This window comes from Channa argus, chromosome 20 (genome assembly GCF_033026475.1).
Source record: "Channa argus isolate prfri chromosome 20, Channa argus male v1.0, whole genome shotgun sequence".
NCBI classification, from domain to species: domain Eukaryota; kingdom Metazoa; phylum Chordata; class Actinopteri; order Anabantiformes; family Channidae; genus Channa; species Channa argus.
In genome coordinates, this window is record NC_090216.1 from 1756840 (window position 1) to 1772852 (window position 16013).

The 16013-nt window shown below is 41.3% G+C and overlaps 1 protein-coding gene across 2 annotated transcripts; it reads right to left on the minus strand.

Annotated features, from left to right (window-relative positions):
• Positions 1-9: 9 nt before the first annotated feature.
• Positions 10-8403, minus strand: pde6gb (phosphodiesterase 6G, cGMP-specific, rod, gamma, paralog b). 2 transcript variants are annotated; one of them, XM_067488890.1, is made up of 4 exons: positions 2857-8403; positions 1536-1761; positions 1414-1454; positions 10-1322 (listed from the first exon to the last, which is right to left on the minus strand). In XM_067488890.1, exons 2-4 carry the CDS (start codon positions 1679-1681, stop codon positions 1246-1248), a joined length of 264 nt encoding a protein of 87 aa, XP_067344991.1. In that variant the 5' UTR covers positions 1682-1761; positions 2857-8403; the 3' UTR covers positions 10-1245. The 2 variants fall into 2 exon arrangements, with proteins under 2 accessions (XP_067344991.1, XP_067344990.1); XM_067488889.1 differs by having other exon boundaries at positions 1536-8403.
• Positions 8404-16013: the final 7610 nt, after the last annotated feature.

A 16013-nucleotide genomic window follows, 5' to 3' on the forward strand; every position in this document is an offset into this window, starting at 1 on the left:
TCACCCTTTTTATTTTTCCTCTTTTTATTCTTTATTTTTTTCTCTTCCTGTAGAGAGGACACAACCCCATTACACATCTCTTCAGCCCTGGTTGAGTACTGAAAAATCCATCCCACTGATCCCTGTGACATCCAGTGTAATCAAGAAAAATGCACCAACTCACATCATCAGAGAAAAGTTATCAACTTTTTTTGCTCTAATCTTTTTGACTGGATTAAGTTGAGATGACGTATTATATCTTAACTCATAGAGTGAATGCATGGGTCAAATGTTTATAACAACTGGTACAAGTCAAACCATCTCAAGGGTCGCCTTATAAAGGGCGAAGTGACAGAAGATGAAGGAAAAACGTAAAATGTTTTAAACTATAAGAAAACTACATGAGTGTGCTAAAAGAATGAGCTAAAAAACACAAATGTAAACACCCAGTACCGTTGTGTGAACATTTTAGAAATAAACATACAATAATCAAAAAATACATATTTTCACGTACATTCATATTATACAAGGAACATATACAGGTAAGAAGACAAATACTGTATTATGGTAATACGAGCAAATACACAAATGGAAGATACTGTATCTCCTTGGCTTACAAACGCAAGCAGATATCCCCAAAATAATTGTTTGATTCATGTCCTGGTGAAGTTAAAGGTTGGAATCTGAGGATTATTGGTTATCCACTGACAGATTGCACTCAGCAATGGCGAGCTGGTGTCCAGTCTCCACAGAATTCAGGTTTTATGTTTTACATGTTCGGCATTGATGGAAAAAAAGCCCGGGGTGGCGAAAAAAGCACATGAAATGGGAACCCACCCACTTCTTGGGTCTGTCACTTAAACTCAATTTGAGGCCGCCTTGCTTGAGTAAGTTTCTTGTTTTGTTCATAAGAAGAACAGAAAGGAAGAGGAAGAAATAAGATGAACGTAATAGAGCGAGAGAAGAACAAAGGAAATGCGGTTTTTTTAACTGACCTAATGAATTCATGAAAAATCTGAACAACAGATCCTAAACGAGAGCCGATGTGTGTGAGGTGCAGACTAAAATTCCAGTGTGAGAGGACAGAAGTGTGACTTTTTTTGTAATTTCTTTTTCTCTTTTTCCAATTTTTGTGCTTGTTACAGTTCATTGTGGTGGTTTGTTTGTAAGAGTTCCATGGAAACCTAGGAGATGGAGCCTGAGGCAGATGGTGTGCAGTGCAGTGCCCGTAATCCTCAGGGGGATTGCAGGGAGATGCAGGAAGACTCAGATGATACCATACTGGGCCAGCTCATGCAGCTCCAGGTGATTGAAGGCCTCCCAGGGGCAAATGACGGTGATGTCTGCAGAACAAGAAGGAGATGCCATGTGGCTCAGAGTCTTGCTGATTATAGAAACTGATATGAGATGTGGTAAAACCTAAAATAATCTCACCTGTCCCTAAGCCCTCCATTCCAGGGATGTCGTCACCAAAGCTGCAAAGAAAAAAATGATTACACACCATAACTTGCAATATATAATAATACATGTTGCATATAAAATCGTTCAAGGCTCACCCTTGGATTCCCTTCTTTGGAGGCTTGCTCTTGAACTGACGAGTCTGCCTCTGCTTGAACTTGGGCGGGCCCTTGCGTGGGGTGGCTGGGCCTCCGCTGACACGCGTGGCCGACTTGATGTCAGCTTTTGGTGCCTCGAGATTCATTGTGAGCAGTTATGACACCTGTGTGCAGGCTATGTTGGCTTTAGAGACACCTCTCTGAAGTTTAGTCGTTAGGGTGAAATCTTCACATTTAGGGGAAAAAGAAAGAAAAATAATAATCATAATTGATTTAACGAAATGCGTAATTTGAAAAACAGAAGTAAAAGGTAAATTCCAGCAATGTATTGTCTCTATTTAAACATTAGTTTAATTTGCCTCTGTCACCCTTGTCTGACATTACAGGTCTTAATCCTCTTACTGGTGTGACAGTCACCAAACAGGATTTACACTCATATTTCCTAGTAATTGAATGTCTGAGATTGACTACTTTACAGACTGTCCTGTGACTATGACCCAATTTCCCATAATCCGTATATCCAGTTAATAAGCGGCCATCCACAGGTAATCCTGTTACAGCAAGGACATCACGGTCGATATGCTGAGCATGCACTGAGGGTCTAAATTATCAATCCGCTGTGACAACGGCACTTGTGAATTGGCAATTAATGTGGTTATAGTGCCTTGACAGCACAGTTACATGTTTAATTTTGCCCAAGTACACTAAGAAACTTAACTCATACTAAAATATATATATATATTAGTCAGTAATCAGTACAATTTCCAGGTTAGACTCACCATAAAGTTGCTATCTATGAAAAAAATACATGTTTTCAGCCGGGCCAACAATTGGATAAATGTGTGACAGCAAACACAACGAACCACTGGAAAACTGCTGTTTGCTGATGATGAACCACTGTTCGCCTCTGTGGATTCCACTAACAAAACAGCCGCTTTTCTTTAAAAAACGGGAGCTTTTGTTTAGTTGAAAAAGGATTTTGCAGAAAACTATATAAATCTCAGCAAATCTTGACAAAGTGTTAAAAAATGTATTTATATAGTATTATTATTATTTAGGCACTGATACTAAAACTTAGGGGTCATATAGGCACTAGCATTGAAATAAAGATTTAAGTGTAAGAATATTTGCATCGAGTGTGATTCATTTGTACTGATTAAGAAAAGTTTGCTCTAATTTTAGAGTATTTTATAAAATTATAGGTGTTACTACTTTTGAGAATGCACCTGAAACGCACTATAACCTTTACAGGTAAACGGAATTTGACCCTTCTTTTGCTGTCATAACGAAGTGGTGGTGTGGGGGGTGGGGGTCTACTCACCGGCTGCAGTGGGTGAAGGACAGCCAGACGCGCGGGTGCCAGTGCAGCGCGGGTCAGTCTAGCAGATGAGTGGAGTTCTATGCTAGGCTTGCTGTGAGGGCCAGTCCAGGCTCAGGGCCCCTCTTATATACTGACCCCCTTGGAAGATTACAAACGCACCGCCTCCTTGTTCTAATGTCAACAGTTCACATGTTTGAGGGTTCGGGTTAAAGAAGGTGTTTACATGGATGCCAAGATAAATGTGATCGGGTTTATGTTTAAAGAAGCATTTCACTCTATGATAAAATACATTCAGTTTGACTTTAAGTGCAATCAATTTACTGTACTTAAGGTTTTCTTCACATTATCATGATGATGATGAATTATTTTCACATTAAAAATTGTAATTGTACTGTAACATATTTGTAGAACTGTCCTGTGTTACATCTATTTTGAAGTGTATTCAAAAGTATGATGTTAGTTTAATTTTATATTTTCAGACATTAGTACATTTTTTGTGAGAAAATATTTACAATTTGAATATTTTATAAAGATTATTTCTTTCCCTGGACAAAAAGACAAACTATAGGTGAGAGAATACACATAAATACACTGTGGTGGAAAGTAACTAAGTCCATTTACTTATGGCTTTGAGGGGTTTTTACTTTACTTGAACGCTTCCATTTTGTGCTGCTTAATAGTTTAACTCCACCACATTTTTCTGTTAACTATCATTTTTCAAAAAACACAATATGATCATAAAACGTTACTGATAGCAGCTTAAATTTCAAAGGGAATTTTTCCAAAATACTGCACTACATCTGTTTTAAGCTAAATTCATGAATTCATTGTTTTGATTAAAAATAAATTGGTTAAAGCATGATGTTATGTTCATATGTTAAAACAGTATATTTCTTGTTGAAATGTCCAACACAATTTTTAAATATGAATAAAATGTTTAACTGTTTAACGTGGTCATAAAGAGGTGAATTAAAACAGACAAAAAAATCGATTTATGCATTGTGTTTGCCATCTTTCTTTACACATTCCACAGTATTTGCAATAAAATCAAATGTATGTGAACTGTCAATTCTGATTTTGTTCATTTAATTTGAGATGTCTGAACCCTGATCAACACTTACAGTGTTGTACATCTTCAAAAGAGTCAAGAAAACGCTAAGCTGTGCCAATCAAATTAATACCTGGAGATAATGCTGCCAACAGAATGTGTCGATGCAGATTGTGGAGGCAGTGGGAAGCTTCCTGAGGGGCCTGGTAGCCCACTCCACACTAGTTATACAATCACTTCACCACCTGCTTTAAGTAAAACCCTTCAATCCTCCATCCTACAAAAGAGTCTTAGATCATCTTCATGTGTGTTTTAGAGTAATTCCATGCAGCTACAGTAATCCCTGACAAGCCTGTGACAATCTCTAACAAGCCGAGGTTTCACTGGATATCTGGCGACATCAAACACAACAGAAATCAACCAGGATTATGTGTAAGTTCATTTATGTCATGAAATGAAACTAAACCCGGGGCAACATGGTGACACTCCAGTATTTGGGGAATAATCATTTTCCTCTGAGGTTCACAAACCGCCCAGCAGCATGTAAAGTAATGTGTATTATAATTACAGTATTAGAAATCAACACAGAGCACAAGCTCCATCATTTCCAACATTAAAGGGATAAACAGATTTCTGCACTACATCAATATTTATATCATATCTACTTAAATGAAATGAAATATTCTGAATAAAGGAAGTTTTTACGTTTGATTTTTTTTCTATTCAAACTTGTCTAAATTTACTTTAGTACCATCTTGAGTGCAGGACTTTTACTTGCTACAGAATATTGCTATACTGCTCTAGTAAGGCTTCTACTTAAACAAATGATCTGAGCACTTTTTCCAACATTGAATGTGGATCTTTTTTTAAATAAAATGCCAAAACCTTTTCCTCTAAATTCCCAAAATGTTACTTAATAGCACGTGTCATCTGTCAAACACACATCTCCAGTCTGTATCACAGGTTTCCCTTCAAAAACGTCTTAGTGATTATAACCAGACGTGGGTATTTAAATGCAAAATCAGCATCTAACAGCACAATCATAGTCTTCCGATCCTAAGATCAGAACATCCAAAACCTTCAGCTGGAATGTCAGTTAACAGCGAAATGAAACTGATTAATCATCTTTTTAAGGCCACGTGCAATGAGATGGTGAGGGAGGGGCTCGTTGTTTGTCATCACAGCCAGTTGCTCCTGATGACCCCTAAGCTCTCTGCATGAGGGCGCACGTGCCCTAGTGGGCGAATAATCACTCTCATGTGACAGGCAGAGACACACAGGACGTATGTGGTATTTGTTATTTAAAAATGCCACAAGCTGGTTGGACGGAACCAACGTTAACGTTTAAAAAATCTTAGAGAACCATTAGATTAACTGACTGATCGAAGGACTAATGTGGCCCTAAATAAAATAAATGCAACACAAATAACAAATGTCCACGGCAGCGTACGAGACTAATGACATCAATATTCAGCTGATTGGTTTGGTGTATTATCTGAATCAACTGAATGTCACAGAGGTGAAAGGATGAATTATAAAACTGAATAGGGCTGAAGACATAAATTGGCTTTGGTATATAAAGCAGCTTCATCTTGAGAGAATATTACTGTTCATGTGATGCAAAGTGACGCAGGAGCTGCGCATCAGATATAATCTGTTAATTTTTTTTCCATCACGTCAGAGTCGATAGGTTGTATGAACACCTGATGAGTAATCCCCTGCATAACCCAGATCAAACATTAACTCTGCCTCCAGCCTGCTACAGCTGCCCACTGGCTCCTGGGTATTTAGGTGTGTTACCGGCCAACTGCTGACTCAGTCATGGAGATCAGGGTCACCGCCACGAAACTGGCTCTTACTGACTGAAAGACATCGCTTTGACTTGTCAGTGCTGAAATCACTGTGCTTCTTTTCTGATGTGACCTATCAAGTCTGATGTAGCAACATCCAAGTTTTATTCTTCACTCGAACATTTTTTTAAGTTAATTGTCATGTGCACAGACAGAAAGCATGTTTCCCTGCACAATGATATTCTTACTTTGCCGTAAAATAAAAATAGCAATAAAAAATAAGAGCCATAAAAAGTAGAGGTGGTGCAGTTCTGAAAATAATGAATGTGCAAAAGCAAAAATGAAAATCAATGTAAACAGTTATTTCCATGGTTGCAAACTCCTGTCAGCTGTTTAGGAGTCTGATGGCAGAGGGGAAGAAACAGTTCTTCAGTCTTGAGGTCCTGCATTTCACACTTCTGTACCTCCGTCCTGAGGGTAGAAGTGTGAACAGTCTGTGCTGGGGGTGGGAAGGGTCTTTGAGGATGGAAGCAGCTCTCCTGTGGACTCTGCGGTGGTAGATGCTCTGCAGAGAGGGCAGTGGAGTCCTGGTGATCTTCTGCGCAGTCTTCACCAGTCTCTGCAGGCGTTTGGTCCATGACAGTAGTGCTGCCGTACCACACAGTGATGCAGTTGGTCAGGACACTCTCGATGACGCAGCTGTAGAAGTTGCTGAGGATCTTAGGCGTCATGCCAAACTTCTTCAGCCTCCTCAGAAAACTTCTTGACCAGCTGCGTGATGTGAGGTGTCCAAGTGAGGTCCTCAGTGATGTGGACACCCAGGTATTTAAAGCTGCTCACCCTCTCCACTTCAAGCTCCCGGATGAACAGTGGCTGATGCGTTCTCCTCTCCTTTCTCATGTCCACTATCATCTCCTTCGTCTTGTCCGTGTTGAGGGTGAGGTTGTTGTCTCCACACCATGACACCAGACTGGCCACCTCCCTCCTGTAGGCTGCCTCGTCACGGCCAGCGATGTGACCTATCACTGCGGTGTCGTCCGCGAACTTCAGGATGATGTTGTCCTTGTGGGAGGCGACACAGTCGTAGGTTCACAGGGTGTAGAGGATGGGGCTGAGTACACACCCCTGTGCAGGTCCAATGTTTGTGATGAGTCTGGCTGAAGTCCTGTTACCAATCCTGACAGACTGAGGCCTGCCAGTCAGGAAGTCTAGGAGCCAGTCACAGAGGGTGGGGTGCAGACCAAGTGTGGACAGTTTGTGGGGGATGACTGTGTTGAAGGCGGAGCTGGAGTCGATGAAGAGTATCCTGAGGTATGAGTCTTTATTCTCCAGGTGAGAGAGAGAGTAGATGGCAGCAGCGAAGGCACAAAATGTACATCTTGATAGTCTATGAAGGACTCGTTTACATATCATTTAGTGCAGCCTTTAATTGTTTGCAACCACTTCTTTTAATATACTGGAACTTTTTAGTAACTATCTGTTTTGTCCTGGACCAATTATTGCTATGATGAAATAGATGGATTATTATCTGACCCTAGGCCAGAAAGCGGCCAAATGTTGGCAGAATGTTTTTTATTTCTTGTTCTTACCTCATAAAGCTCAGTTAAAAACAGATGACACTTGACCAAGAAGAGATACAAGATGGTTCAAATGGGACAAAAGAGGAGGTGACCATCTCATCCAGTGCAAAACGCAGGTGCACGCACGCTACAGAAACCTCAAAGTGACCAAATGTGCTCCAACAATGCAGCAAAAGTGATGTGATGTTGCCTTTGATCCATTGCGGTTTACGACTTTAGTTTTTTTTAGTTTCATTTTGAATCCAGCCTCTCAGACAGCTTGAGCCCACCACTGGAAACAATGGCCAGAAATGGACATGAATCACCAAATTAATAAGAAACAATGACAATGTGACTGACTTATGTCTGGGTGTCCTATATTGGAGGGGGGCTGGGGGTTGGGCTTTTGCCTGTCTGTGCTCAGTGCCCCATTTTCTCATAATCCATCCATGCCTAAAAGGATCAGTTAAAATATACTTCGTATCCTCATGACTACAGATGCAGCTTCATGTGTATCTGGCTCTACCTAGTGTCTTTTTCTTGCCCTGATATGATGCAAAATAAGACGGTTTTTAAAGCAGCTATTGAAATCTTATAAATAACATTTTATTCAATGCTTTGAAATCTACTCGAAATACACTTAAATATATCATAGAAAATGATCAGCAAACATACAAAAATATACCTTTAAGACTTAAGGTTCAGACTAATAAGTAAATGTGTTTTGTGAGCACGACACTGGAGAAATTAATCAGTTCATTTTGATCTGACAGTTAAATAAAAATTTCACTTTCACTTTTACCTGCAAATAAAGTTAGATCTCATGTGGAATCATGTAGTTTGTTTGCAACCAGTCTGATTTGACTGCTGTGGTTTCTTTGCCCCATCAGATTTTGCTGTCCATAACTGGATCCAAATCAAGAATGATCCTTTAAGGATTAGCCCTTAGAAAAAGTTGAATTTTACTACCCTTATTGACTGACCTACGTAAAATCTTAATTTCATGAAAAGTTCTGTGGACACGAACACTGTGACCCATATGTTCGGTAAAAATGTAAAAGGTAAAACCCGACTTATAAAGTGCAAACACTTTCGCGTAAGAAACGCTCATAACTCTGTGTCCGAGGTCCCAGGCAGTAAACACATCAGTCATGTCTTTTTCAAGAGTCTAATCTCCATTTTTAGGTAGGTTTTAAGGTTTTCATCGAGGACGTTCTCCTCCACAGCAGCGATTGCACGGTCGCCTCCATCGTTATAGTACGCCAAGAGCTGCTCTGCATGTTCGATCCACACGCAGTTATGACAACCACTCATGCAGCAGTGGGTGGGGGCAGGTGGTGGACCCTGGTCTGGACGCCAGGCAGAGGTGGAGCGACTGGGTTCAGAGCTCACAGAGGAGTCAGTTACTGTGGCATCTGGTCCAGTAGACAGGCAGCGAACGGTCCCCATGTTCAGCCCCCTCCTCCATGACTGCTGATGGCTGTGGGAGAAACAATGTGTGGTGTGCAGCAGGGAGAGGATGCACAGCTGAAACAACAGTGGAATTATGCTGTTAGCTTGTTGACAGACAGAGATAAGCCAGATTAAGTGAAGTGAATAACAGATTTTCTCGTTACAATTGCACCTGGCGAGGGGTGGCAAATCTATGGGAGCAAGTCAAGTTGGAAGCAGGAAAATTTATTAATTATTCATCGTCTTTGTTTACTTCAATAAACATCTTAAGCAAACAGTGGCAGCTTCTATTGTGTGTCTTTGTTTTCACATTTTTGTGTTACATATTTGCCTTTAACAAATGAATTACAATTCAGAAACAACGTAAACAAAGTAAGACACAGCCCAGCCGTTGTGTGACCGAACTGAAACACAGTCGGCACTTCCCTGTGTTCATGTGCTATAAATGACAGGGTGAATATTCAGTAACTATCACAAACAAGGGAGAAAAACCTGAAAGGTAAAGTCAAAGTCAACCGGTCATTTCAGCTAACGTTAGCAGCTACGTTTGGAAACATCCAATGCTAGTGTAGCAACGACAGCTTCCGTACAATCAGCTTTAGCTACTGACCTTCCTTAAAGATACCGACGACCTCACCGCATTTACGCTTAAACACAACATTGTCGGTGAAAAAAATGATTTTCTGTTAACGACATATAACTCACTCCATCCTGACAGTTACATCTAGCTTTCCAAGCTAGCTGGTTGCGTCATTAATGAGTGTGGTCAACAAAAACATTGATTGGTCGTAAGAAAAAACTGTGACCAATCAAATAGCAAATTTGTCATAGTTCAAACCAATAGGAAGCGTTAAATACTTTCTGGGCGGGTCATAATTAACCGGTTGCATTTACAACCTCAGTCCAGCAGGTGTCAATATTTCTCCTTTAGTTCATGTGTAAAAAATGCTATTAGAAAATGCGGTAACCCTGCTGGAAAGATTGTGTGAGTAGCACATCAAACTTTACATTATGAGAAGAAGTGGAGAAGCATTGTATCCATGCTTGTCTTTATGAATATTCCAATGCAACATGAACTATACAATAATTTAATAAAGACCATCATTTGACAGCCAGGTTTTGTTAAAAGCCAGAAGTTACTGTTGCTCAGGTTGTGTATTGTTGCCATGCCTCACTTAACAAACTCAGCTGATTGCACTGGGAGTCTGCATGTGCCTCGTCAGGATCAAGTGTATTCAACTGCTGGGAGCAACACAACACATTTCTATCCAGCTGCACAGGTCAACACAGGGCTATGTGTTGTGTGATTAAAACCACTTTGATTTTATGTTCCCTGAAAAGCTCCCCAGTGAAGAAAAGACTTGTTGGTCTTGAAATATTAGACTAAATTGCAAAGTATTCTGCTGTTGCAACTTGTACAGATGCATGAGGAGGTATTTGTATATGTGTGTGTTTGCAGTAAATGCAAGAGTGTGAGTTTAAAGTCCCCACAGACCTCTATGTTTGCAAGCCACATCCATGGTAACATGATGTGGAAACACAGCAGCTGCTCAGCCTGGCATGAGATACCAGGTGTTTGGTGGGGCATGTTATCTAAGCACAGGCCCAGAGTGACTTTATTCCAAAGAGAGACCTCAGCCTTCCTGAGTCAAACAATTCATTCAACATCCAGATAAAAGGCTGACACTGTTCTGAAAGCACAAAGTAACAAACAGGCTGTAGAAACGTACGCAGACTATTCACCGAGTTTGAATAGTCCAAATGATTCATTGCTAGTCATATGATGATGGCTTTATCATTGTCATAATACTTTCCATTCCACAGTGGTTGTTGTTAGCATGAGGAGTGGCTGATGGTTCACGTTTCACAGTTAATGCAAGAAGCTTGTCACAGATTTGACTCTACACCTGTCTGACACCATCAGTCCTGTCGAAGGTAAATTAGGCAGCTGCTGTTTGTAGTCGCATTGCAACACGTTCTCATCCCACAGTGTCCGATAATGACGCTTCCTAAAGCATCAAATTGTAGCGCATTTTTACATCCTTTGGCCTCCATTACATCATAATGACGCCACAGCGTTACTACTGGACACTCCTGACACTTTATATACACACAGAAACTGCGTTAGGGTCATGGAAAACCACTTCAGTGTAAGGTTACATTAGGAGACAACAGGGGCAGAGTTGGGAACAAAGTGTCAGGGTAAAGCTACAAGACAAACAAGATACAAAAAACCAAAATGCTACAAACAGAGAGTGGCATGTGTCTGTATTCAGCCCCCTTTACTCTGATACCACCAACTAAAATCCAGTGAAACCAGTTGCCTTCAAAAGTCACCTAATTAGTAAGTAGAGTCCACCTGTGTGTAATTTAACCTCAGTACAAATCCAGCTGTTCTGTGAAGCCCTCAGAGGTTTGTTAGAGAACAAACAGCATCATAAAGTCCAAGGAACACAGCAGACAGGTCAGGGGTAAAGTTATGGAAAGTGTAAAGCAGGATTATAAATAAATATCCCAAAATTACAAACACATCCACACTTTTTCGATAGTTATTTGTAAAACATTTTGAAAACCATTTATCGTTTCCCTTTCACTTCACATTTATTTACCACTTTTTGTTGGTCTATCACATAAAATACCAATAAAATACATTTACGTTTGTGGTTGGAATGTGACAAAATGTGGACATTTTCAAGAGGTAACAACACTTTTTCAGGTACTATAGACACATGTTGTACACCGTAGTATAAAACTACTTTAAACACTGACACACACATACTTGTACTGATTATTGGGATGTTCTTTGTACTTTATCTTGTGAAAAGAGTTAGAAGTTGTAGTTCTACTTGTAGTGCAGTACTTATTAAAGCAGCTTGAGTTTTAGGTTTGTGGCTTTTCCTTGCTTCATTCTCCCACAACATTATTATCAGTACTGTGTGTTAGAACATTGAGAGCTACTGGAGACCAAGATGCCTTTATCAAAGCTAAAGTCTTGTATCTGAATTGCCATTTTGTATGTGTCTTTTGACTATTTGTGGTTGTTGGAAAGCTGGTTTCGGTGACAAACTGACTGAGACCCCAAATGGCAAAAGAAGAACCTACTTTAGATTCTGATTTAGGATCAGAGGCAACATTCATACGTAAAATGTTTTGCCTTCCATCTCAGTTCTGACGGACTCAAAACCAGTTTGTGGGTGAAGTGTTGTGGCAGTGTTATGTGTCAGCTCGAGCAGCTCTGCTCAGAGAATCAGTTTACAAAAAAAGTTTACATGAAGTGAATATGAACATGAACAGCACGATGCTCTGCTCTGGCTGTGGGCAGTGTGCTGCAGCTGTAAGATTAGCTTCATCACTGATAATCCTTGTGAAATCCTGCGTGCAAAAAAAAAAAAAAACGCCTGCCACTATTTCTGACAACTTGTTGCGCATTGTTTTTTCACTGTGTGGGAAAGATTTGCCAGAAATGCAACCCAGGAAAAGATTCACGAAGAAAAAAATACGAGTAAAATACGATCGACATGTGCATGTGTGGAAATCAGAGGACAGGCTTCGGCTCTTTGGGGGTTTGCTTTTGCTGAGCTCCTGCTGTGCTTTCTAGCTGCAGCTGTGTCAACACTTTGGCCAGTTTCCCTCAAGTTTTTTTAAATCAGGGAGAGGTGGCAACAAGGTTTTCCTGTCTCACCTCACCCTTCAGAAACAGTGGCATTTCTGACCACTGAGTACATTTGTGAATCTGCAAAGACGAGCTCCACCTCTGAAAAGACAGCAGGGAGCTGTGTCAGTGCTCAGGTGTCCTTCCTCAAGGTCTTTCTAGCTGACTCACAGCAGCGGCTTTGTCCTGAGCCAACAAAGACCACTCTGTTCGTTTATCCAGAGTGTACGACTGCACGGCCACTGCCCCAAAATAGCAAGTCAATCACACAGCCACTGGCCGGAAGCGTCAGAAATATCTCTGTGTATTTGTGGAAGCTGCTACTGGTTTATTCGTTGTCAGAAAACTCCAACTGAAACTACAAATAAATCCTTTCAATATCGAGAACCAACATCTTTTGCGGCCGATCGTTAAATGTAAAGAAGAAAGCAACATAACGAACATTATGTCTGTGCATTCCCCTTTATACACTGTGCTATAAGACTTTGCATTGTCACTTCTGAGGATGAAGGACCATTTCATTGCAGGGGGGGGGATGCAAACTTTTCCCCTCAACTGCACATAGACGCAGCCTACACATCAGCCTCCACCTCTCATAGCCAAAGTGTTGTGTCAGTTTTTTTGTTTCTTCATTTGATTCCTAGTTTTAGATATTTTGTGCCATTTTATGATCATGTTGTGTCTGTTTTTTTGGTCATGTCTTTGTGGTCATTTTGTGTCCTTTAATTAAGTTCTTAAGAAGAACAAATTTTCGCAGTAACTGTAGAGGCTTCCTGACCTCCTGTTGTACTGTATATGCTCACAGGCTAAACAGCTGATGATTCTAATCACCACGATACGTTGAAGGCTTTTCCCTCAGAGGACACCGGTAACAAGGAAAACAAGGGAGTTGTCACAGGAAGAGTCTAATTAAGCGCGAACGAACAGGGAGCTGTTCCACGTAGAAGTACGAGAGCTACAGAGAAAACAGCCAGACTGGGCTCTGCACAGTGACGGTGCTGCTGTAGATCACATGACCAAACCACCCTGTTAGAAAGAGCTGTGATGCAGAGGTTAAAGTGCAGGACAACACCCACATGAAGTGAAGTGCTCTGCAAAGCGTGTTGGGGCGTAGCAGATGGTAGAAGACCTTTAGAGCTTAAATTGCACATTGGAGGTTAAAGTAAAAGTACAAATCCAGCAAAACTTGAGCATCTAAATGAAAGGTGAACAGCATCGTGTTAATTCTATTACGTTATTGGATCCCAGTCAAGTGCTGTGGCCTCTCACGCACACAAAAGACACAGCTTCAGTAGTTTCCACCGATGTGTACTGAGGGAAATGAACCTGCAGCTCTGTAAGACAACGTCATTATGTGGCATTGTTTTGCAGACAAACCAAGCTGAAGATTAACCTTTAACACAACATCAACGCTTTATTTAACACGGAAATGAAATTTCTGGCTTCACTGGCTCCCGTAACCTTCTCATCAGTGAATCAATTGTGTGTTTACCTCAAACACAGCTCGGGTCAAACTGCTGGTAAATCATTATTTCGTTTGTTGGCAAGGTCAGGTGAAGGTCTGTGGTGGTTGAGTAACTGCAGATGAGGGGGTTTGAGGTATTAACACCTTCACCGTACGAGCTGTGGCACAGTTCAGTAGCAGCAGGCTCTGTTTACAGTCTTTACATAAATGTAAAAAAGCAGAAGAATGGAGGGCGGTGAATGTGCCTCAGCTCAGTTGCTACCTCACTGGACATGCGATTTCTATTTTGACAGACAAAGGTGCTTTGACTCGGGTTTCACTGCCACCAATGCAGGACGGGGTTTAAAGACAAAGGGGTTAGTAGTGGTGGGAAAAGAACGAGGCACATTTACTGGAGCAGTTCCATTAAAGCTGCACCTACCGACATGCTCAATCAACAAAGGATCAGGTCATGATGTGCAGTGGGAGGCGTTGCCCTGAGCGAGAAACTCTGAATCTTCACACAGACGCTCTGAAGCCTTTGCAGCTCATTGTTTTGTTTTTGCTGTGTTGCCTCATTTCTGGCAGCTACAGCCACAGGAACAAGGTCACCGCTCAGCCAGTGTGAATGTCATCAAGCTACTGAAGACTTGGTTGTTATCCCCCATAGTTATGGTTGAGTAGGGCACATTCTGGCCTACCAGTCGACTCTTATGGTCGAGAAGTCGGATAATTTGGCAACATTTAGTGACTGGGAGCTTAACTTGCCGTCATATAAGATCAGACGTCTGTTACTCCACTAGGGTACAGCAGCAATGGTGTCTGCTCCCCCCAGCTGCTCCACCCAGCTGCTCCACTTCCTGCTCTGTCGTGCTCCCACCCAACACTTCAGGCATTAGTTTTATGAAATTACAATAAATAAGAAATAAGCAACTTCTGATTGATTAGAGGGGGGGGGGAGTAAATGTTTGCACTGCTGACAGACTAGTCCATGAGTGAAACCCACACAGGGGAGGGGGCTGGAGTTGGTAATGCACTGCCTGGGAAATGTGTTTGGTCTCATTTACAGTGTGTACACAGTGTGTGTCAGCTCAGAGGACAGAATGTACAGTCACAGTTCGTCCACTTTGCTGAAAGAAACTGAGAGATACTCATTCATTCACTCTAGTTTATTTCCAAGCTGTGTTTGTGTGTTACTGACTGGACAGGGTCTCAGATAACTGCACCATCAGCAGTGTGACACGTGTCTCACGTTCCTGACGCTGCTGTTTCCTGCTGCTCCCCAAATAAAGAGCTGCTTCTTCAGACGTCACCTCAGAATCGTAATAGTTGAAAAAGACAAACACGTTGTTGTATGTAGCGGGTTTCTCACGTGTCTTATCAGGCTCACAGCAGCAGTTTTCCACATATCTCAGTGCTTTGTTGACGAGAAGTGAGGATCACTAGTAAAACCACATGATAACAGGGTCTGACGGCGACGTTATCAGGCCACAGCACCTGCACTGTCCATAAATCACAGTCCACAGTGTCCAGCAGCTGGAGACACTTCAGCAGAGAGATGAGAAAAATGAGCACGAGGGAGGTTTGTGGTGTAAGAAGTAGGTTAAATATTAGGTCACACAGGCTGGAACAGAAGCTCACTGCACAAAATGACACATTTCATTTCCAAGGAGCTGAAACACCAACAAAACATTTTTAAAAATTCAACTTGTGGTCAAACATTTTCACTGCTTCAATCCGTCACTACACAGCAAACAGAAAAACACATCTCGTGGGGATTTAACGAGAGAGAACAACCCTGCTGCTCTCTGCACTGTTTCTTATGAGCTGCTGAATCACTAAAAAAGAGATTTTCCTGAGACGGTTTCCTTCATTCATTCCTGCATCCAACTGTCTCTGACCTGCAGGACCTGCAGTGAGAATCTAGACTGGACCAAGTCACACTCACTAGGACTCAGCGTGTGGCCTCTGTTCTTTCTTCACTGAAAATATAAATAGAAACTTCACCTGAAATCACTTAGTTACTTTTTTCACATTGTTCAAACACACTGTAAAAAACAAAAGGGGGAAAATAATAAGAAACCAAATAAAACTTACGGGTGAAAATATCCCAAAAAATCTAAATGTAGACATGAATTTGACATTTAGTCCATTTGTTTCTGTCCATTAGTCCTCAGTCCTCGTCTGTGATCCAGACTAACAGCAGCGCAGA